We start from the raw sequence: 23,990 nt of genomic DNA, 5'->3' as shown, positions 1-23,990 counted from the left end.
GTTTAACATGGGTCATTTGCATAGTCTGTCATTTAATTTGTATTTATTTTTGTCAATTTTGCTGACAATACTTCTTTTCAATTTAATGGTGGTGTTCGAAATTAAACAAATTAAACATTTGTGCTGTGATTGTCCACATGTCCACTGGACTACCATGCGATGGACTCGTGTGTTGGACTGCAGTGTTTAAGGTTTTAACCGCTAGGGGCGCTGTAGTCCGACCGGGTCTGTAAACGCAGAAGAAGAGAAGCGAAAAGTCATGGCGGCTGACAGTTTGTAATGAGCCAACAAAAACAGCCAAGACTCTTTGCAAGTCGGATATACAACGTTTCAAAATCAGCCCCGGGGATCAAAAACACTCTACCGACAAAATGCTGATCACTCTGAAGACATTACAACAGCAAACGTTCAAGATCGACATCGATGAAGAGGAAACGGTGAGAGTTTAAAAAAAAAAAAAAAAGCCCCATGCATTTGTGAAGGGAGGGGGAGGGGGGGGGGTGAGGAGGAGCGGGGTCCGGGTATGACCTGGAGCCGGGCCACACTCTCCGACCAATTTTAACCCGAAAAGACCCCGGTTTACACGGTCAGCGAGCCGGCGGCAGGTTTGTTTCTGACCGGGTCGCTTTTCGGCTTGAAAACGGCTTTTACGCGAAGTTGCGCGTTTGTTTGAAACACCGGCCGGAGCGGAGCGGAGTTCGTGGTGTCAGCATTTAGCCGCAGCCCGCCTGATGTCCCAGATGTGGGGCTGATAAATCGGCTTTAACGTCACCGTTTCGTGGAAGTTATTACAGATTAACGCTTTTTAAAAAAAAATTTAAAAAAAAATCTCCTGTTAAATAAACGAACGTTTGGCGCCATTTTGTTGACAGCAACGGCTAATTAACGGTTGTTGTTGTTGTTGTTGTTGTTGTTTGTAATGTAGTTATGATATCATAACGCTTCGTGCTAATCGGCTCAAATTAAACCAGCAACAACGAAACGTGGAGGTTGTTTTTTTTTGGTGAATAAAGGAAATCAAGTTGCTTTAACCGACGATGACAGGAGAATAAAACTTTACCCGGTTGCATTTTCTTTATGCACAATAACACTCGTTAAATTTGACTTTCAGCCAGCTCATATAAACACTCTTATTTGTGTTTCATTTGATGCATTTTATCTTTTCTCGTGCATCTCATTCCTTTTCCATCTTTCTAAATGTCCCTTTATGTCTGTTTTTATGTGAAACATGTAATTCTCTTGCTGTGAATCACTTTGAGCTGTATTTCTTGTATGAAAGGTGCTATACAAATAAAGTTTATTATTATTATATGCTGCTAAATACAGTCACAATAACTTAACTTAAGATCAAGGTAAACGTAATTTTCTGAACTTTGCATTTATGTGTAAAACTTTAATTTAAATGTTTGTGTTTTGCATCGTCTTTCAGGTAGTTGCCGATAATATAATATTATTTTTGGCCACTTTGTTAATGTGGGCCTTGAAACTTGGATCTGAGTTTCTTTAAGGGGTCCGAAGCTTCCTGTCTGTGTAGCTCCAGTTTTATGCAGACTTTGGACTATATTTGCACTCGTGCCGACGGTATATATAGCCGGTTAGGGCTGGGCACCCTGCTGTGACAGACAAGCTGGCTGGTTTTATTGTGAAGGGATGATGACTCTTTTCTTTTTCTTTTTTTTTACAGGTGAAGACGTTGAAAGAAAGGATTGAACAGGACAAGGGAAAGGACCTTTTTTCAGTCGCTGGACAGAAACTGATATACGCAGGTTTGTTATGAGCGCTTAACTGTTTTAACCCCATTAAATCCTGCCATTTTTTAAATTTATTTTTTGTATCAGTTTATGTTCTGTCTTCATAAATGTTAATAATGGCTCGGAAATTCTTGAATTAAATCGTAACGTAGCCTAAAATGGGCCGACATTAAAATAATAATAAAAAAAAAAACATTCAAATATGTGTGAGTTTAATAGTAAGGTGATAATCAGTAGCCCGCATCACAGCTCTCCTGAAGCATTTGCGAGGGGAGAACAGCTCCTAAACTTCTGTGGTATAAAAGTCGGACAGTATTTTACAGCTTCTCTTCATAAACTAGCAGAAGAAAACACGGAGCGACACTTCGAGGTGGGTCGTCCCTACAGAAACACAGCGTGCTGACGTGCAGTTTATTCCCTCGATGCTGTTGTTACCTTGTTCACAAGGCTGTTCAGTCCCACGGTCATAATGTTGCACTTTCAGCAAATGAGATAAGACTTTATTAATCCCACAGTGGGGAACCTTAGTCGTCACAGCAGCACAGATACAGAATTAGGAAGAAAAAAAAAAAAGGTAAGAAAGAAAAAATTACAAAGTACGAATACAATCAAAATAAGACGTAGAAACATAGAAAAACGTACACCGTGAAAACCAGACTAAGAACACGTCTGTCTGTCAAACAAATACCAGATCACCAGATATCTGTAAAGATCGTAGGCACAAGTGTTTCAATGACATGCCAACCTTCATTTCTTGAAACAAGCTTTCCAGTTATGTGTCCTTCACAGGTGCATAAGTATAAATAACTTGAAATTTTGGTTTAAAAAAATTCCACTAATGTACATTGTGTTTGAAAAAAAATCCAACATGGCAAACTCGAAGGGAGGCGGGATCCTTAATGAGCGCTGTGCATGAGCATATTAGACATTTAAGTTCTGCTTGACCGACTCATCTTTTCTCAGATGCAAAACAAAGGCAGCGCTTCAAAGTGTGAGAAGGAGAACCAGATGTTCTGACAAAAGTGGACATTTTTTTATCAGCTCAACAAGCTTCTCTTCAGTGACACAATATGATGTTATCTGTTGTTGAATCTCATGCTGTGAAGGTCACGGAGGATAACGCCGGTAAGAGACTTTTCTGTTTGTGTTTCTTCACAGGTAAAATCCTCGACGATGACTCGGTCCTCAAAGAATACAAAATCGATGAGAAGAACTTTGTGGTCGTCATGGTGACAAAGGTTTGTGAATGAAGGTTTTCTCTGTCAAGCAGGTCTGATGTTTTTGTAGAGCTTCATGTCTTTGAATGTTATAAGTGCGAGCTAATATCGAACTGTGATTTGGTTTCGTAACCTTCTCTCTCTAATGCTGACCGTCCGTCCGTCTGTCCGTCTGTCAGGGCTGTTCAACAGTAGAACGAGTAGCTCACTGTGGTGACTGCTGACTCACGGTGGTGTCAGCAGGTCACGTCTAGCTCCGGTTCCCTCTTCTATATTCCTCTACATGACGGATTACTTGTTCCAAGCGAACAAAAGATAATGGGACCGTTTTCTTTCTTGCCAACTATTTCATACCAATCATTTCTCCTCAAAAGTGTCTTCTGTACAATACAATATTTTTTTACTTCTGTTGCAAGGCAGCGACCGGCATAATGTGGTTTTGTATTTAATATGAGACGACCTATTGTTGCTTTAAAACGTATTTTTCTTACCCTGACGATGGACAGAGGTTCTCTTCATCCGGTAGAAATCTGTCTGCTGTAACGGAAAGAAAAGATAGAATTCAAAATATTACAGGGCACGATAGAAAATCATGATCAGGCCATACTCACTTAATGCAGAGCTGGTCAGGGGCCAAACATTTAAACTGGACATGATGCTGCATCGGAGAAAATACATATTTTCAAATGAGATTCTGATTCTTTTGATGCACAATATTCAATTCTTTTCACTCAAATGCTGTCAGAATATATGGAAGAGATTTCTAGCAGGTTTTGAAGTTTAAAATCAATAATTTAAACTTCTATTTGTAAACTTATTATAACCAAGGCATCTTTTAGGCAAAGACAACCCAAATAAAATACAGCCCAACATTTCTACAGCTACTTTGAGGTATAATTAATGATCCATTGGTGAAGTTAACGAGATTTTAAAGGTTGAAAACTGTTTTGCAGGCTAAAACAGCCGGCGCTGCCCCCCAGCCTTCCCCGGCCGCCTCCGCTCCAACCCCCACCACCACCACTACAACACCTGCAGCACCCCCCGCCTCATCGTCCAGTTCGGACAAACCAGCAGAGAACTCTACAGGCGACAAACCGGAGGACAAACCGTCTACGACAGCTGAACCTGCTTCCTCCCCCGTCGGGTAAAGATGGGAAGATGTTTGTGTTCTTTTCTTTCATAAATGTTGTGTTGGCCGTGTCTCAGCAAAGGTCCGTTTCTCTTGCAGAAGCTCTGAGGCTTCAACAAACACAAACTTAATCGATGAAGCCGTTTCGACTCTCGGTAAGGCTGCTTTTGCAAAGCTCATTATTGAATCACTTATTATGGTTGTTGAATCTCAGAGAAAAAGTAAGTATGAGTCAGATATAAGAATTTTGCCACAAAAATTGCATCATTTGCTTGACCTTTGCAAATGATGACTTCTGCATAATTACGTCTTGGATGCATTAGTCTGTGGGCTCTTGTGTGAGCAGAGGTTGTTGATTAATTTTGGCCAAATTTCATTTCTGCTGGCTATCCATATAATAATCAATAAGCAACCGGATACCACGGCTCAGCCAAAACCTAATCCCACGGTGCTCCACGACCACGTACTCTGAACTTTAATATTGCTTTGCGAAGAGCAAATCCAGCAGGTCTTAATTATTATTGCTCATACAGCCATCGGTGTAATCAGAATTTGTGGCGAGGTCTTTATTTTTATGAGACACAGTAGTAAAAGAGTTCAAATCTTAACTTAAGCTGCACGACTGAAATGCATTTGACTCTTTTTGGTGTTTTCGGCCCTTCTCCACAGTGACGGGTCCATCGTACGACGCCATGGTGAACGAGATGATGCTCATGGGCTACGAGAGGGAGCGGGTGGTGGCAGCTCTGAGGGCGAGCTTCAACAACCCGGACAGAGCTGTGGAATACCTGCTCACCGTAAGAAAACGTGTCTCTGGCCACCGCAAACACGCACAACCTGACACGGGACGGCACGCTGGGTGTTCAGAAAGCTTAGCGTCCCTCAGGTCATGTTTTTAGTTCACTGACTATTTCAGCATGGTCATGCAAATATTCCACCCACAACCACTTTTGCAACAGCTGCCAAGTTGCATCCTGAATAATAATTTAAATGTGCACATGCCATTATGTCATCGTCACACTTTTAAACTGAAGTGGACCACACGTAGTTCTAAATCTTAAAATCTTCAGTGTTTTGGTCCCGGCTTGTTCGGTATTTCTGGCATTTTAATTGGTGTACGTCGTGGATTTTCCTGCAGGGCATCCCAGGCAGAGATCAGGGCCATGCAACAGGACCTGATGCGGTGGTGCCTCCAGTCAGCGGAGCTCCAGCTGCACCTGCCGCCGGCATCAGCATCCCCGCCATCACTGGGTCTTCATCACCGAGTGCCGGCGGAGGTACGCGGCCTGCACTGTTCTGCATGTTACAGCAGCCTCAATGAGAAAATGTTTGTCTCTATTATTATCCTTCCTGTTGCTGTGCGTCTCGCTTCTTGCTGCTCACGCTGGTCTGACTCATGCTTTCAGGCAATCCCTTGAGTTTTCTAAGGAATCAGCCGCAATTCCACGTGATGCGACAGCTGATCCAGCAGAACGCCGCCCTGCTTCCTGCTCTGCTGCAGGAGATCGGGAGGGAAAACCCCGAGCTGTTGCAGGTGAAGTAGTGACTGAACTCCTTTTAAAGTGTGGATGTGAAAGAGCCTTTGGCATGGTTTCATATTAAATACGATTATGGTTGAAATACTGGGAGTCCCGATGCACTTAAAGGGACATTATCACCTATTTTACATTTTACTTGTGATGTTTTTCTGGCGCTGTGAAGGAAGATTTCCAAAAGTAGAAAAAAATAATCCTGAAGATGCCACGAGGGTTAACACGATGTGTGGTTGGGAATTTAAACTGTGAACAGAAAATGTGCATTGATTGTCGCTGTCGCCGACATCCAACAAGTTTTACTTTAAGGTAAAACAAATCTGCAAATTGAGGAAACGATCTACTATTAAGTATGACTTGGTAAGACATGCGTCAGGAAACAACTGTACAGTCAGAGCAGAGGAGTGTTCAACACAACATTTCCCCCCAAAAAAATGAATCACAAGAGACTAGATACTGACAGTTAATTAGTGTCCGATATGCGTGAGCATTTCTATCCCTTTAATACTTCATGTTTAGGTTTTTATTTTACTTCACTGAGAAACTGAATATACAGTTTTGTTTTAATGTAAAATTTTGCGCCGCACTTCAGTGTTGTCAGTGCTTCCAACTGTCCATTCACCGCTGTAGGAGATCAGCAGCCACCAGGAGCAGTTCATCCAGATGCTGAACGAACCCAATCCGGACGCGGCGCCAGGAAGTGTCGGAGGTGGGGCCGGAGGAACCGGAGGAACCGGGGGAACCGGGGGAACCGGAGGAACCGGAGGGATGGGAGGTGATACACCTGGCGGGAGTCACATGAGCTACATCCAGGTCACGCCACAGGAGAAAGAGGCCATTGAGAGGGTGAGTTAGGAGCACAAGTCCGTCACAGAGCTTTTACCATCAGTCCACAGTTCAGCGCTGGAGAATTATGGAAAATCTATTTCTCTGATGAGTTTGTTTCTTTCTCCACAAAGTATTGTAGAAAGGTGAACATGAAGCAAAACTTTTTTTTTTTCTTACATATTCTTACATTTCCTTGAAGTATAGATTGACTGGTTCTCAACTCTTTTCTGTCTCTTTAATTCCAGCTAAAAGCCTTAGGATTTCCAGAGGGACTTGTTATACAAGCCTACTTTGCTTGTGAGAAGAACGAGAACATGGCTGCCAACTTCCTTTTACAACAGAACTTTGACGACGATTAAAGGTGCCCTCTTCGTTTTGATTTGTTTTTCATACTTCTTCCTCTGCTTATTGATTGCTGATATTCAATGTATGTGTACAACAAGTCTTTTATTTTCCCAAAAAAATATTTTATTCACCACTTCCACATTCAACTCTCTGAATAACACTGGATCATTATCAGCTGTTGGCTGGTGCACAAGGCTCTTGTTTGTGATCAGATTAAAAAGGAGGAACAATTAAAGTACAATAATTTTGCAATCCGAAATCACGTGGTATCGATTTTTTTTTTTTAATAAGAACGATGTGATTTCTTTGACCTATGTGGTTTGCAGTAGTAGCGTGTTTTGCATTATGAGTGACTTCAGGCCAGATTAGAGCTGAACGGTTATAACAGCATTCATGCACTCTTATTAGAACTGGAAAAAATTAAGTTGTGCAAACAAGCAAAATGTATGGCACTTTTTTCCTATTAAACATCCTTCATCAGCATGTAAATCACCCGGATTATTGGCAGCAGCTGTGTGAAGTCAATTGCAGCGTATATATGAAGGCATTTTAACGTGTCAGATTTCCACGTGTGGTGAGGCTTCGTTGCCTTTCACAGAGAAATGAAGCCATGTCGCTGTATTTGTTTGGGGGAATCGCAGAGTAAAGATTTGACTAAAACTTCTATACAAGTACAAGTCATTCTGTGACACAATCCCTGTGACCCTTTCCTGAATTTGTCGTGTTAATTGCAATCAAAATCTTTTGCCTTTTTGCAGGGAAAATCTGACCTAAATCAAATCAATATTCTGACATCTGGAACACCACGTTCCTGAATTAGAGTGATAAAAAAAAAAAAAATGTAAAAGTCATCCTGATGTTGCTATAAACAATAACCTGGACCAGGTGATCATGCAATAAAGAGACTGAAGATGTAATTTGCTCATTCAAACAGGGTATTTTTAGGACCATACAGGGTATAATTTATTTTCACATGAGATTTATTGGTGTCACCAGACCTATGCCATATTTAGCTGCTCTTATTACAACGATGGAAACTAATTGTGACTCAAAAGACTTGAAGACATTTTAGGCTGTGCTGCTTTGAGGAATGAGGAAGGACCCAAACTGAACAGACCTATAGGGGGCAACAGAGACCACAACATCTTTCCAGCTTCCAACACTGGCAGCACCAAGTGCTGTTTACCTCAATGAAGATGTGACTTATACAGAAAATGAACCAATATCTAAAAACGAACCCACTTTTAAGTGAAGTAGTACAATAGTTTGGCTTCTTAATACATCTGGAACATTTTAATATTTAGGCTTAACCTCCTCATGCGACCTTAGGTTCACTTCAAACATGGGCTCTCTGTCTTTTGAATCTTTTCTTATCATTAATAAGATGAATAAGTGCTGGTTTGTAGTCTTGAATAATTTAATGAGGTGGTTTGACAGGTGTTGACAGTTTGACAGTAAAAAGTGACAAATAGTTGAACCACCGGAAATCATACTCTGATTTCTAAATAAAATGTCAAGTCTGATTATCAAAAAGAAGTGCCGTCCTTTTAACAGCACATTAGTCCCAATATCTTGGAGAGCTCTGCTATATTTACTGCCCGATATTGCATAACATTGTCATGTCACATTATTGTGAAAAAGGTAGTACACAGTATGTCCATACACTGAAGAGAAGGATTCAACATATAGCAGAAACCTAAGGAAACATGATCTCACTGCAGCATCTTTGTGGGTTTTATTAATATTGTGCAGGCAGATTTGGTGTCACTCTTGAATGTCAGCCGGTAACTCGGATGTCCTGCCCATTCTTCCCTCTGACAACTGGAAAGAAAACCCCATGGAAACGCAGTAGGAGTGAATTTTCTTTTGAGAATCTTTTTAACGGCAACATTGTGTGAGTTTGCCTGCGGTGATCTCGCTATGATCCGGGCGGACATTGTTTGCGAGCTGCCTGTGAGCTATCGCTGCCATTTAAATGCACTTCTCAATTACACTACCAGGGAAATCTTCAATTACTGGTCAGGGAAACAGTACTTGACATGTATGCCAATAGGGGTTTTGTTTTGTTGAGTATAAAAACTAACCCTTATGGTTTTCGTATTTCAAATACATTTTATTTTACTATAATGTAAAATACAAAACAATACCAAAGTATTTTTATTTACAAATGTACAAAATTCAAGATTATATTACATATTTTGGCTATAAACAAAAAAATTCTTTGTTCAGAGTTACTCATTCAATACAAAAATATGAATGTCTCATAAATTATTGCACTATGCAGCTGCAGTGCATTGAAGATTGCCATCACCGTTTAAAAAGTGAAGTTTTTCACCTGATTTAAGTCAGATTGTGGAAGAGAGGTTTCCAAGAAACACACAAACAACCATATGGCACTTTTTTTTTTTTCATTTCACCCTTTTGTCGACTTTCCTTAATCTTTGGTACCTTTTATTAAAAAAAAAAAAAAAAAAAAAAACCTTCAGAGTTACTGAGCACCATTCGGTATAAATTAACATTGTACCTGAAATCAATGGCATCGCAGGTGAAATATGTATATAAATATATATGTATCTATTAATACAGTATTTTGAACAGTGTGTAGTGAACAGAGCCTATGATGGCATGTTGCTGGTAGAAGGCCTCTGGAGATGTTTGTCTGTTGCTCCTGGTTTCCCTGACAAAAATACATTTCCAGTTAAAAAGCTGTTGGCACCTGGTCCTCCAAGTTTTGTCGGTTAAATAAGACAAATTCCAGTTTGGTCCCTTTCATAAAAGTTTACAACCCTGGCTGAGAGGTCTTGTCGAGTCACCTGCACAACACAGGATCAGTCTTGAGAGAGATCGTAGGCTCTTAAAGGAGTAATGTTCTTTTTGCCATGAACACCACAGCTTGTCTTGTTGCTCGACGCCGGCTTGAAGGCAAATTATGGTTTCAAAAAGTGTAGGTTTGTTCAGGGTTCTGCTAACACACATATATAATTTTCCCGCAGCCTTCATCCGTCGCCTTCTCGTCCGGTCCTCCAACCAACTCTCATAAGTGTCTTTTCATATGGAGAGCGAGGTGGTCCGACCTTGAAAACGCCCGGTCACATTTCTGACACTGAAATGGCCGGTGGCCTGTGTGTTTCCTGTAGTGGCGAGTGAGCTCATCCGATCGTGCAAACTTCCAGCCACAACCCTCCCAGTCGCAGTGGTAGGGCTTCTCCCCTTTGAGGGAAACACAATACACACGGAGCAGTTAGTTGCTGGCCCTGAGGTTAAAATGGCCCCGGCTTCCCCACCTCCGGGAGAAAAGAGGTCCATCCTGTCCCGCAGCTAGTGTGTGCAAAAGGCCAAACCAACGAGCCTGGGGTTTGTATTTGAGCAGGGATCAGTATCAACCTGTTTCACTGCACCTGCTCCACAACTCTCCTCCCACATCCCCCCCCACCTATCTAACCCCCATTCACGACTCAATGTGTTTGCACATGATGTGCAACTGATGTTCTTGTTTTAGAAAACACAGCATGAAACCGTTCCCCTGAATCACAAAATAACTCGACTGAGCTGTAATCTACAGTTCGCATGAGTGCACAGAAGTGAAACCAGATGTAAAGAGCACCAGAAACAAAAAGTAGTGTAAAAGATCATACGAACATCTGGTTACATACCTGTGTGTGTGCGGTGATGTGCTTTAAGGTGGGAGCTCTTTGTGTACGTCTTCCCGCAGCCGACGTAGTCGCACGTGTGCGTCGCCACTCTCTTCCTCGGCCAGGAGCGTCGGCCGCGCTTCGGCTTCGGCTCCTCTGGCAAGCAGTCCCCGCTGGAGATCATGAGGGGATCTGTGGGGCCAAAAGATCATCATCATCATCATCACTGTGCCTGATCATACTGCCACATGGAGAGGAAACATATAAACATACGTCAAAGATCACTGTCCACTGTAAAAAGGCCTTAGATTTGAATTTTTAGGTGACATGAATGATCATATTGTGTGTTGGAGATTTGCTTTGTGCTCTTTAGACACCTGAAGTGATACAAAAGTTGAAGAATCATTTGAATTGGTTTTTCTTCTGTTGTTAACTTCAAATGGTTTAGAAAGCATCAGATTCGTTCTGAAATAGTTCGTCCAGAATGCAGCCGGGACTCCTGAAGGCCACAATGCTTTAGTGTAAAAATGCACATATTGGCACACTTAATAAGTACGTGACGTGAACTTGAACACAGATTTTGTGTAAATGACTAAATATCTACATGTCGTCATGTCTTGTATCCATTTGGACTATTTTAAACAATTTTATGATAAGACGATGTTTTTTGTCCAACTTTTTAAACCACAAATTAAGCACTTAACGTCGTATAAGATCTATTTAATTAGGCTCGATTAATGTTGTGTTAGCCTGTGTATGCTAATAATGCTAATGGTCAAAATTATAATAAAAGCCCCCCCCCCCCCCTCTTAAAGTAAATAAAAGGTGCTCTGACCTGGATACTGGATGGACGATGTCTGAGGGTAGGCGATGTAGCCCTGCGGGGAACTATGGTGGTATCCCTGTGGAGGTAGAGGGATCTGAGAGTGGGGGTGGCCCAACACCTGGTGCTCCCGGCTGAGAGGATGGTCGGGGGAGAGGGAAGAGGATGAGGATAACCTGCTGCTCGTCATCGACCGTCCTCCGCTGGGGAACCCGTGTAGATCCAAGTGGCTGGGGCGCTGCTGCTGCTGGCTCCCTCGGCCCTGGGAGTTTCCCCCTGTCAAATGCAGGTCTATGGGCTGTGAGATGGTGCAATTACTGGGGTTCTCCTGCTTTATCCTGTGGCACGGAAAGGACGGCGAGGCGCGTGAAGGTGTCGGGTCGGACACAGCGTTAACGCAGGCCTTGCTTCCGCTCATGCACTGGCTGTATTCTCCCATGTCCATTGTGGTCTTGACCACGAACTTGCCGTGGAGGCTGGCTGGGTGGAGGTACGCCGGGTCCAACTCGGGTCTCATGAGTTCCGCCACAAAGCCTCCAGAGGGCGAAACGTCGCTGATGTCTGGGATGGTATAGAGCAGCTCACTGGCAGTGTCCTGAGGGGAGGGAAGAGGGTAGGACGAGGAGAAGGAACCGGGAGAAGGAGACAAAGCCTGAGCAGAGCTGCATGCCATGGCGTCCTCCTGCTGCTGCTGCTGCTGCTGCTGCTGTTGTAGCTGCTGCTGCAGAATGGAGTTGGACAAAATAAAGTCATAGTCCAAGTCCAGGTCCAGCTCTGTGTCATTCTTGGACATGCTGGAGCTTGTTATGCTGGTGGCGGTGCGATGCTCCGGGTCAGGGCAGCTGCTTCCGGCCGGCACACTGACTCTCTTAAGATGGGACAACTCCTCCCTCCATCTCTACAGGAAAGTTACAGAGGCATTAATAACAGCACTGGTGTACTAACCTGCTTCTTTGTGTCATATCACAGTTTACAAGACAAATAGCTGAGAAAATCCCACCAGGGTTTTTAAATGTCCTTAAAATGAGTGCTTGTCTTGAAGAGACAAGGACAACAGAGTCACGTATAACTTGAGGAGAAAGGAACCCGGATCTGTCCTAGAGAGTGATTATTATGACAGCTCAGCTGCACAGCTAAGTCAGGTGTAGAACTTGTCCTTGTCCCAGAGCACTTCCTGGAATACCGATTTGTATTATTAACCGTGAAATCGTGCTGGAAAGCACCAAAAGTGTCTCAGGTGAGTAACAAGGACGTTCTTGTAATCAATTTGCAGCGTTTTGAACAGCAAAAACAATAATAATAAAACAAAAAAAATAGTATGATAAAAACAAGACCTGGGCATCAGCATGCTTTCTATGGAGCAGAGCAGTAACCCATGTGCGCCTTCCCCCCCCCCCCCCCCCGTCTCTCCACGCTCACTGGAAACCTACTGAAGCAGCCTGTGTAAACTGGTGCACGCCCCAGCAGAGCGTGGTGTCAAGCCCTGGCTGCGGTGTCAAAACATGGGAGCGACGCACCAGAAAACGGCCCCTCCGTACATCCACCGCACAGACTACCGACTCTCCCCCCCCGACAGACTCTCCCCCCCCCGACAGACTCCCGTGGTTATCTGGCATGCAATAAGAAGTGACCGCGGGCTACTCACTAAATTGGCACTTCCGATGGATTTACTCTTGACAGTGGGGCCGCTGGCGAACGTGGATATGGATGGAAGAAGTGTTCCACTTAAAGCCATCTCGACGTCATTTGGAGGCTGCCTGAAATTAAACACAAAACATCGTAAAATCCTCGTGGAGAGATCCTGGAAGGCGCGAGCGCAGCCTGTTTTATACAGTCCATGAGTCAAATGTTATAAAAAGTTTTTTCTCAAAAGAAAAAAAAAAAAAAAAAAAAAAAAAAAAAAAAGGTCCACACCTCATCAGTTAGAATCTGTTTGTGGAAGTCCTTTCGGCTGTTCCTCGGTGTGGCTGCACTGGGTCGTTGTTTTGTTGTTGTTGTTGTTGTTTTTGTTTTGTTTGTTTTGTTAATATCCCGCCGGCGGCTTTTAAAGTTTCTGCTCCGCGTCGCGCGTCGTACTGCTGCTGCTCCGAGACATGCCGCCGCTACACGCAGCCGGACGCGCTGATTGTGAACACCGAAGCGACCGTGAACGGGAGGACGGAGTGGCGACGAGCAGGGGAATCCCTCCCGCCTGTTGCCATGCAGGGACCGGCGCTGTGAACTGAGGAGACCGCGTGAGAGGTATCCTTAAATCACTGGAGCTCGGGGAGCCGCCGCCTTCGTTGCCTCGTCGCCCCGGCAACAAGAAAAACATGAAGGGGGTGGAGGGAGGAGGGAGGAGGTGGAGGAGGAGGAAGGCGGAGATAGGTTTGTTTGAATGCTGAGCAACAGTACCAATCCTTACTTCGGTTATACCCGTGAAACGTCCGGAAAGATGCACCGACTGAGCTGCGTTTATTTATTTCTACCTGTCGGCTCACCTGCAGTCGGACACGTCACCTGGGTGCCCCCCAAAACCTTAGTCCAAGCCATTTGCTGCCTAAAAGCACAAATAACTAAATAATAATAATAATAATAATAATAATAATACACAGACAGGTTAGGTAGTTCACTCATAATCATGTAAAGTATTGTGGGCCTTCACATTAAGTTTAGTTATATATGACGTCACTGTTTCACAACAGGAGCCAACCCCCACACAACACACATTACAACATTCAAGTCCCAATTATAACCTATTATAATAACATATCATTTGTACTATTACAATCAGTGTACCTTTAAAAGTACCAATGTGTTGAATTTATTGCCAGATATTGAATTTAATATTCCTAATTATGTTTTCATTAGCGTATAGTTCCCTTGAGCCCTTCATATCCGCTTCCAGGGAGCCGCATGGTGCCACAGTGGACCGGAGCGGCCAAATCAAATACCAGCTGTCGATTAGTGTTCTTCACGAGTTTCGCAGCCGCCGTAGATTCGACCGAAAGTGCAATACCGCCAAGAGTCGCTAGGGGGTGGCTTAAAAAAAAAAAATCCTCCATAGGCTCCAATTCAACTTCTAACATGAAATACAATGTCAGTAAATTTCTTTCACACGTCAATATGGTTTAATTTACTAAATTTACTCCTAATCAGTGTTTTGGTGGTCGTTCGGAAAAATAATCCCATTTTTAAGTAGATAATGGGGCTCATAAAGTGGTATGTTTGAGGGCCTGTCTGTTTGACTTGGGTGTGTCAGGTTTCCGCTCCAGGAGGGCCGGCACGGTGTACTCCGGGTCAGGTCGCTCCTCCCAGCTCCTCCAAGTATGGTTCAAAACTTCTGGTTTAAAAAAAAAAAAAAAAAAAAAATATGGTAGCAGCCAAAATGCCAAACAACACTTCATGAACCAATTACAATCTGCAACCTCACCTCCAAGTGCCAATAAATTCTACACACCGACGCTTTAATTCTTCAGGCAGCACAAATACATATTTAAATTATACTTTTAGACTGTATATCCACATATGTAGGCGACAGTAGATATACTATAGAGCTTAGCTAAAATTCTCAAAAGATACTTAACCTGAAGCGCGTTATAGTCTAAACTACTGGAATATGTGATGTTTATGAAATACACAATATACATCTGATTTGTCAACATTTTCGTGTTATGTTTCTTTACACAGGTGTTTATAGAAAGAAAGCTTACCTTTACTAAGATGTCTTTATTGTCTTAGCTTGCTATCACACTTTGAACCCCTCCCCCCAAAACAAAAACAAAAACAAAAAATATTCACAATGGTATAGTTATGAAAATGTTGTATTTGACCAGAGAGCATTAAAACGTGCTGTTCCATGTTTGAACAGGGTCCCGGGCCGTGTTTGCAGAGAGCCAGCGAGCCAACACAAACCTCTCTATCCGACATAATTAGACACATTGACTCAAGTGTTTCGGTGCGACAGCAAACAGAGCGCTGATCCTGCTGCATCAGGATCTTGTCTGTTAGGCATGTCAACAAACATGCCGTCATTTCAGCAGGACACACTCGCTGTAAACGTCCGTTCGCGTCTTCATTCAAAGTTGAAAACTGGATGAACGCACGGCGCTTTGGTTGGCAAACAGAGCTCGTGGGAAATAAATACAGACTACAATGTCATAAGATCTTTGTAAATAAAGCGCATCCTGTTGGGCAACTCCTGATTATTGTTTGATCTATTAACAGCACAAGACTTGATATAAATCCAAATAGCAATATGTGCGTTGTCTTCAACTCTCCAAATGGGAAATGAGAAGCTTTAAACCGACCCCGTCTCTTGTTCTTCAAGACCTGCTTCTTTCAGCAGGGGAGGAAGACAATGGAAGCGATGTCATTATAGCCATATTCTTTATGATAGAAGATAATGGTTTTTGAAAGTGATCCTGAAAACAAAGGCCTGACTTTGACCACCGAGGTGCTTTGCATTGCAATAATGCCAGGCAGTGTTGGGAGAGAGAGAAAAGAGATAAAGGAAGAGAAGATGACACCACTGTATGCTGTTCACAATGAAGTCACGGTGATTCAGTAACTCACACCAAACATTTGTATGGAATATGTTAATGCAACACTTACAGCATTAACTGCTGAGAGCTACGATACCCTACCCACAATGCATCATTTCAAGTGTTTAAGGTGTTCGTGACATAGGAATCGGATGTGCTGAGTGTTATTGTATCAACAAGCAGAACTTTCGAGTATTAACTCCGTATCTAAGTGTAATATTTCCCTCTCTGACGTAAACAAGTGTCCTGATAATCGTAGATAAGAATCCCTTTCTAAACAGTCACTGTTTTACAGGTGAGCTCCGGTGTTGATCTTGGCTGCTCAGAGAGATTCGAGCGATCAGAAATTTCCAAAACAACCCTGGCACGACAATCTGTTGTCATTCGAGTTTTCAAATAGTGATCAAATACTTTACAGCTCAGTTACAGAGTTGTGAACATTCATAGAAATAGTGTGAATAAGAAAAAAAACTTGACGGCAGAACTCTTAAGTATTTTGGCTTCCCCCCCCCCCTCATTATTTCCACCGGTGTCCCTCAGTCTAGTTTCCCCCTCCTGGAAAGCACCCAAGTGAATACGAGTATCAGCGGATCATAACTCCAGATATTGAGGTTTTCGGTGCTCTCTTCCAGATGCCGTTCAGTAATTAAAAAATAGCTTTCATTCTTTCCTAAATTCTGGGAAGCTGTGTCAAGCTTTGTTGATTCTCTGTGCTGTACTTCCCTCCACTCCGCCTCATTTCAACTTTAATACAATTATGCATGTAGGAACTTTCTGTCTGTTTTCTGTCACTCAGTGCAAAGCCAAAGAAGAACCGAGGCTCAGATGTCGTTTTGATTATTTGCCTTTGAACAGCACCAACAACAAGATACCGACTGGATTTCAGTGAATTATTTCCGTTACTGCACTTTGAACAGATATGTTTTTAGTTTAAAGTCATAATTACAACCAAAAGCTACATATAATATAGAAGAGCATAAAAGTCACATTTAAAAACTGAAAGCAGCAAATGTGTGCAATTTTGGGTTGAAAAATGACTTGAACAATGAATCCAAGGCGTTAATATTCTGTAAATTGACTAATCAGTTAATTTACTATAAACTTCAGTTCAATACAATACTGCATTTTAAAAGTTACAATTATTAACTAAACCAGACTAGGTCTTAATCTAACGTTTTACTGGGCCACGTATGACACATTAGAGGGCTTTTAATTTGAAATCAGGACTTTTAATTTACATCTGTTCCAGGAAGTTGCGTAATTTGGCCAATCAATGGTGTGACTTTAAGAAATATAAATATTGGTAACAATAATTAAAAAGAACAACTCTAAAAGTAAGACTGGGTTCCCTTCTTTCAGTGATGTTGTTTGTTAACATAACATTGCTGGTATCTTTCATCAACCAGTAAGTGACAGACGACAACTAAAACCAGAGACTTTCGGGAGATTTATATTAATTTATACAATTAAGCAATATTTTACATTAAGATATATTGTAATATAACTTAATTTCATGTCAGTTTTCTGTTGTTAGTATCAGTCATTTCAAAATCCCCTGAGATCAGGAGTGCTTATTTAGTATGACTGACCAGCTTTATTTATAGTCATCTAGAAGTTAATAAATAAAGTTATTGGTGGATTCAGACTTGGTGTTTTGGGGACCACGGGGTGACACACCTGTTACTGTGGTTCAGACGTTCACCCCCAAAGCAGAGCCTCACACATAAATCACCGCGGTGGCAGTAATTAGCTCGGGTCATTTCTTTGTTTGCGAGGTTGATTGACAGCTCTGCGTGGGATGGTGTGCATATGGATGAGGTCTGAGTCAGTGGGGCGATCTGTTTGGACGATCTCAGCCAAGCCTCTAGAGCTGGACGAGGCTGCGGCGAAGCCGGGACGCAACCGACCAACTGTGGGCTTTCATCACTTCATATAATTTAGTGGTGGGCTTCCACACTGGTGGAGGGAAATGTGGCTGAGGTGTGGGGTGGTGGTCGTGGTCATGTCGCAGGGCTTGTGTAAAGCGAAATGGGTTTTGAGGAGGGCGTAGCGAGAGGGAGAAGTTAGCGAGAAACAGACTGAGAGGGAGGAGAGAGCTCCTGCCGGGCGGCAAGCTGTCCAGCCTTTGCCTGCCCTGGGATTCCTCAGCAGCCTTAAATATGCCAGTTATTTTTAACCAGCGACGTAACAGAGCCCAGCGCCAGCCCCCTCTGTTACAATATTTCCTTTCTGTCAAGAGGGGAAACGGAGGGGAGCCACACTTCCTGGTCACGTGACGCAGCCCAGACTGCCGAATAAGAGACAAGAGGGGAAGTGGGAAAGAAAGAGTGAGGGAAGGAGAGGGGAGCTTGGTTGGCTGCCTCACACTCACACCAGCCCACACACTCACTCAGCACCTCCTCTCTCCGAAGTTTAACCCCCTCAGCCAGATGAGGCAGTAGGTTTTAATCAGATGCTCAGACGTCAGAAGCTGGAAGGACGAGAGCAGTGATTGGTGTTCGTGAGCTGCGGAGGAAATGAGAGTGTGGATACAGCACATCAGCAGATGAGGGGGGGGGGGGGGGGGGGGGGCGACCCTGTGACGTCAGGTCAGGGACCCACCAGGATTAGAAGCCTCTAAAAAGAAAAGGCCCGGGACTGGGCTGCCAGAGCTGGAGAGAATGTGTTTCTGTGTGTGTCCGACATGGGAGAATCAGGGACTTACCATGAGCTCACCTTGTTGACATACAGAGAACTTGGACGGCTTCGCGTCTCAATGTGAAATCTGAAAAAAATCAGTACCAACCTCACATCAGAGATGTAATGTTTGACAGATCTGTCCTTTGTTTTCTCGTGTCAGGTAGATTAGCATGCAGAATATGCCAGCTTTCATTTAGTTTAAATACATATGACACAGTTTGATGTCAAAATACTGTTTGGTTGTCGATGTTTGTGATCTTCAATATCTTATTTCAAGCTGCCATGTCACTGTTTGCTACTGATTTGTTAATAATTGTGTATCCTTTACAGTTCTGAATGTCAAATACAGTATTTTGTATATATTATTTTGTACAACTTTAAGTTCATTTGTAGTAATTTTCTATGTAAATCCTTAACTTTCAGAGTCAAAATAGCTTAACTTTGCTTAGTGACCCAGTGGTTATTGGGTAAAGCTGACCCAGTATTGTATCGTTGCTATATATATTGACCCCAAAGCAACACTATGCAACTGTTGATAAGCAGCAGCAACAGCGGCCTCTGTGGCCACAAGTGGTAACAACACACTTTGCTTATGATCATAAACTAGCAACTTTGTTAACACAGGCAAAAAACTGAGATAGCAAACCGGCTATTAATAGTCCAGCAGCAAGAAGGCCGTTATTATTTTTGCAAAGCTTGCTTTAATGAATAAAAGGCAAATTTACTCTCGTTCTGCCTTTTGATCCGTCACGTTTCTTTTTCTCTTAGCTTCCACCGCTCTCTTCCGTTCGCTTCACTTATGCTACGTTGTCTGTACTGAGAACGCCGAGCTGGCTTCTTATGGAAACCTGGAGACCCGTGGTTTGATGGTGTGTGACAGAGTGACGAAAAGCATCATATATCCTCTTAAACCAAGTTCTATAGTGCGAAGACAGGTGTTCGACGCACAGAGTGAGAATAAATGAGGTGCCAATCTCTCTATTAAAAGTCAGTGTACCATCAAAATGGTTTGGAAGCTGTTATTTTAAGGTAAATGGGTTTTGCATTGCTATGAGTTAAAGTTTAGGGAAACTGGGATTGAAAGGTAAATTAGGGCAACTCCTATAGAAACAGTGAACCTGAACCCACATAATACCAAAACTACTTTGCTTTTGTAATACTCTTAATGCTTCAATAACTTCAACCTGAGTTTTAAAGGGTTTTCATAACTGAAAAGAATCTTCTATTGATTGGTCGTCTTGTCATTGGGCGACCAGTTTTTTTTTTTATTATACTTGTTATTTTTTTGAAAATGTGATTTACAGTCCAAATGATTTAGTCATCTGCAAAAACAAGGAGGTACCCATAATAAATCAGTCAGCGCACCTATCCGCACGGTATAGACCACACATTGTCAAACGGTGCTTTCATCACACTTGCATGCACTGCTTCAAATATGCGTCATCCAACGACAAATACCAGTCAGCAGTTTCTGTCAGCTATAAAACAGAGAGGAGGTTCATTAGGAGATAATTGAGCTCCAGTGAGGTCACGTGGACACATACAACATAATATGTGGGAGGAACAAATCTCAGAAAAGATGGGAACATGTTAACACAGACAGGTGATGAAGTGTGTTGGACAGCTGTCGTACATCGTTCCATAATCAGAAACACACATCTGTACACATCTGTATCCACGCCAGAGTAGTTATCTTCCTTAAAAGGTTCCCATTATTTTGTCCACCCTTTCTCTGTGGATTTTAAAACATAGTGAAGTGTAGTCCAGAGGAACATGAGCTCTACAGAACAACGTAATTTAAAATGAAGCATTTCAGTCATGCTTGCGCCGTAAAAGCTAAAACGTCCAGTTCAGTCGGTAAACCAACGTGACATCTTTACAATGTCAGAGACGTTTCTATAGAAACATAGGAGCATTCGGGTTTTTTATTTCACTGTACGAGTCTGCATTAAGACCCCTGCTGCACAGCAAATATGGCAATTACCGGCATTGTGAAACATTCAAGAGAACCCTGGCATTGATTCAAAGGCCGCTAACGGCTCGTCGATCCTCACGATGCTCCGCTGTTAAACCACGGCTGTCACATTTTCACAGCACTTGATTAAATCTTTACGTTCCTGAGCCATATTGGAATTTGAGATGCAATGCGATAGAGGCTCAGTGGATCAGCAACATAGACATGTGGCCGAAAGTTTGTGATTTACGGGGCTTTGAGTCTGCACTTGGAATTTTAGGCATCTGTAATGTGAATTTAAACTTTCCAGCAGATTTGATTGAGGCCTCTACTTCTAAATGCACGACTTTTACAGTTAAAACTACCAACACGTCCTCCGCTGATGATCTCCAGATTGGGTGAACACCACTAAAAGTGTTTGGCATTATAATATGCTGAAATTCATGTGGTAATTGTTGTCAGACTTCAGGGAAGTAGGTTTCTGCGTTCCTCTGAAGGTGTGGACTCTCCGGTTTTCCCGCTGGGAGCGGTCGGGAATGTGTGACCTTTTCCATGGATTACTTTTTTTGTTTTTTAAGGGCCCTGGCTTGACTGGCTGGAAGCATGCCTGCAATTGGTGCAAACCATTCAGACATCTAAAATGACAGTAATAATCCCGAATATCAGCACGTAGGCGCTGCAGGATGATCCACGGTTTGAAGGAGAGAGGAAACGGTCTTGGTGGGAAACTCTCCGTCACAAAAACCAGGGAACTCCTAATACATTTTCTGTGCAATAAGAGAGGAGCAACATAAATGTCACCACTGTTTCTCCAAACCTCCCGATAGCATGCAGTTTAATATTCAAGTATAAATCTGAGAGCTGGATGGTAAAAGTTTGGAAGAGCTAAAAAAAAAAAAAGACGACTTTCTTTTTCTTTCTTTTTTTAAGAGGAGCGACATGGAAAATTACAGTCGGAAAAATAATTAGAAGTTCAAAGTAGAAACTAACTGATTTCTTGCTTCTTGCTTCAAAGCATTTTGAGTGAGGAAGCCATTTTCCTCCGTCAGTGCCTTTTCTTCATATATATATATATATATATATACACCCCCACCAATAATAGGCAAACAACTTTTGTGGCAATGTTTTCAAGGCAAGCGCCCAAATCAAATCAGAAATGGCACACTGTAGTAACCTTAATCAAACTACAAATCATGGTAGGCTGATGGGCCCGGCTGGAATGCCGAGGAAAGAACAATACTTGACAGGCCCAATTTCAGTGATGGCTTCTCCAGTCTGACGTTTTATTGACATCATGCTGAGTCTAATTGAGGAGGGGGGTTTCAGTAACTCAAACCAGATGGGCCACCAGCTCACGAACTAACAGCCCCCCCCCCCACCAACCCCCTACTCTCTCTCTCTCTCACTCTCTCACCCTTTTAGAGCTATTTTGGCTCAATGAAATACTTAACTATGAAATAAAATGTCATAAAACTGACCTTTATGAATTGACTGTAGGAATTTGATACCACACCATTTATCATAAAGACACTTAAAGCTGGCAAGGGGAAGTAAGTGGGGAAAGTATTCTCTTGATAGATAGATGGATAGACAGACAGACAGACAGACAGAGACAGATAGATATACTTTATTGATCTCGCAAGGGGACATTGTTTCGTTATAGCTGCATGGAAGATAAAGCAAAAGCAATACATATTACAGAATAAAAATAGAGGTAGTAAAAGTATAAAAAATTTCTAAATGCACAATATATACAAATAAAATTGAATAAAATTAAACAACAGTGCAACCGTGTTAATGGTCAAGGACAGATTTGGCCAGCTTGTTTGCTTTCTTGCCAAGAGTTAAGTTAGAGGAAAAGATTGACACCACTCTCACGTCAGTATAGTAATATAGCTGGAGCAAGAAGTTTGGTTAACAGGCTGGAAAAAGACAGGAAACATCTAGCCGGGCTCTGTGAGATAACAAGTCCACTTAGCAGCACCTCTAATTAACACATTATATTTAGATTAGTGTTTGGGGTCTCGTGCTGGCCTGTTCCTTGGACAGGCAAACCATTATAATGTGTTAATTAGTGGACTTTAGAGGTGCAAGTAGGTTGTTACCTTTAAAGAGAGCCGGGGTAACTTTTCCCTCACATTCCTAGTCTTTACAATAAGCTAAGATAACTAGCCTCTGGTTTCAGCTTCCTATTTAGTGCTCAGTCACGACAGCAGTGTCAATCCTCTCAGCAAGGCAGGAAAATGTCAACCAGCTCCTTCGAGCCCGATGTAAAGTTTCAGCGGAGCGGCATCATCACACATGCACGAGAGCTACTACGCAGGATGTTCATTAGACACATGGATTTAATGAGTCTGCAGAAGAAAATTGGCTGTTAGAAGTGAACTAAATTAGTAGGTTCAAGTGGATTTCTTCAGAACCAAGATGGGAAATTTGCCACATCAGCAAGGCGCTCTTCGTTTGCTGACATTTTTTGAAAAGACATCAGAGGCTTTCTGATTTAATACCGACTGCGATCAATAGGGCTCTTTGAAGGCATTAAAGTAAATTCACCAGCTGCTAACGACATCCATGACACAGCTTGTAGACTATGGCACTGTAATCAAGTACTGTAGGCTTCAGCAGGAAAAAACACAGAGAAGTTCTTGGGAATTAAATTAGGGTTTCCCTGGCAGGACCTTCCACACAAATGGCCATAAACATGACAAAAGCATGGTAATCATTAAAGTTTGGCCTTCTTTTGGTGCTCTGAGAAGTGAGTTTGTTGCCCACAGATTTTTATTGATATTTAGTGGGAAAGATGACCAAGAAGAGAGAGGAAAAAAAAAAAAAAAACGTTCGCGTATATAAATGTATCAGAAAGACTGGAGAAAAACACTCGACGAAGCCCTTCATCCCGGTAACATCGGTTGTCTTGTTTTTCTGCGACTTGCACAGGAACACGTTTTGGCTCACAGAGCTTTTACCAACAAATATTTAAAAGCACTTGGCAAATAGGTTTATGCTTCAATAATCCGTTTGAGGTGATTCAAGCCAGTTCTTTCCACCGTCTGCTTTTTGCCCAAAAAAATAGCAACGAAAGGCGGTTAATAGATGGCGATGATGATATAATTCAGATACGCATAATGAATAACCAGGAGGATAACTGTCCTGAAACATGTCTAACTTTTAGTACGAGTACTATAACATGCCATGTGTGTACTTTTCCAACAATACCTCAAGCCACCAGACATTTTAAGAGAACAGCGTGACTCACTCAGCGGTTCCTTTCGAACTGTGTGACCTCGTTGCCCTACGTCGGTTTATAGACCTTACAGTCAGAGTGGATGCTCTCCAGCTTGTTGATGGTGTGAGAGAGTGTGTGGACTTATTCCACTACCCCACAATGCCAAACTGCAGCATGTATGCCCGCTCACATACATGGCAGACGTGAGCTAGTTACATCTGTACCAAGGAAAATGTGATGCAGGGCACTGTGCTGTCGACATATTATGGAACTTGACAAAAAAGGCACTGAGACGTGGGCATGCAAACACCATGTAAGCATTATGCGCGCACACACACTGGTACACCTCCA

General features: G+C 42.5%; 2 protein-coding genes across 4 annotated transcripts; one reads left to right on the top strand and one right to left on the bottom strand.

Moving 5' to 3' along the window:
• The first annotated feature begins 241 nt into the window (after positions 1-241).
• On the top strand, positions 242-7,285 carry rad23b (RAD23 homolog B, nucleotide excision repair protein). 2 transcript variants are annotated; one of them, XM_069171117.1, is made up of 10 exons: positions 242-437; positions 1,685-1,766; positions 2,910-2,989; positions 3,922-4,112; positions 4,197-4,252; positions 4,767-4,894; positions 5,236-5,374; positions 5,504-5,631; positions 6,260-6,475; positions 6,703-7,285. In XM_069171117.1, exons 1-10 carry the CDS (start codon positions 372-374, stop codon positions 6,814-6,816), a joined length of 1,200 nt encoding a protein of 399 aa, XP_069027218.1. In that variant the 5' UTR covers positions 242-371; the 3' UTR covers positions 6,817-7,285. The 2 variants fall into 2 exon arrangements, with proteins under 2 accessions (XP_069027218.1, XP_069027227.1); XM_069171126.1 differs by lacking the exon at positions 242-437 and adding an exon at positions 520-605.
• Positions 7,286-8,894: 1,609 nt separating this feature from the next.
• Positions 8,895-18,501, bottom strand: klf4 (Kruppel like factor 4). Of its 2 annotated transcripts, XM_069171105.1 has the most exons (6): positions 18,485-18,501; positions 13,172-13,478; positions 12,903-13,014; positions 11,270-12,155; positions 10,456-10,626; positions 8,895-10,012 (listed from the first exon to the last, which is right to left on the bottom strand). In XM_069171105.1, exons 2-6 carry the CDS (start codon positions 13,174-13,176, stop codon positions 9,837-9,839), a joined length of 1,350 nt encoding a protein of 449 aa, XP_069027206.1. In that variant the 5' UTR covers positions 13,177-13,478; positions 18,485-18,501; the 3' UTR covers positions 8,895-9,836. The 2 variants fall into 2 exon arrangements, with proteins under 2 accessions (XP_069027206.1, XP_069027198.1); XM_069171097.1 differs by lacking the exon at positions 18,485-18,501 and having other exon boundaries at positions 13,172-13,977.
• Between the last annotated feature and the right edge of the window lie 5,489 nt (positions 18,502-23,990).

Source organism: Embiotoca jacksoni, unplaced genomic scaffold, assembly GCF_022577435.1.
Source record: "Embiotoca jacksoni isolate LCO1_2020_lvr unplaced genomic scaffold, fEmbJac1.0.p SCAF_10, whole genome shotgun sequence".
In the NCBI taxonomy this organism is placed as follows: Eukaryota; Metazoa; Chordata; class Actinopteri; family Embiotocidae; genus Embiotoca; species Embiotoca jacksoni.
The sequence above is the reverse complement of the archived record's forward strand: the minus strand, read 5'-3'. Positions and strand labels throughout refer to the sequence as shown.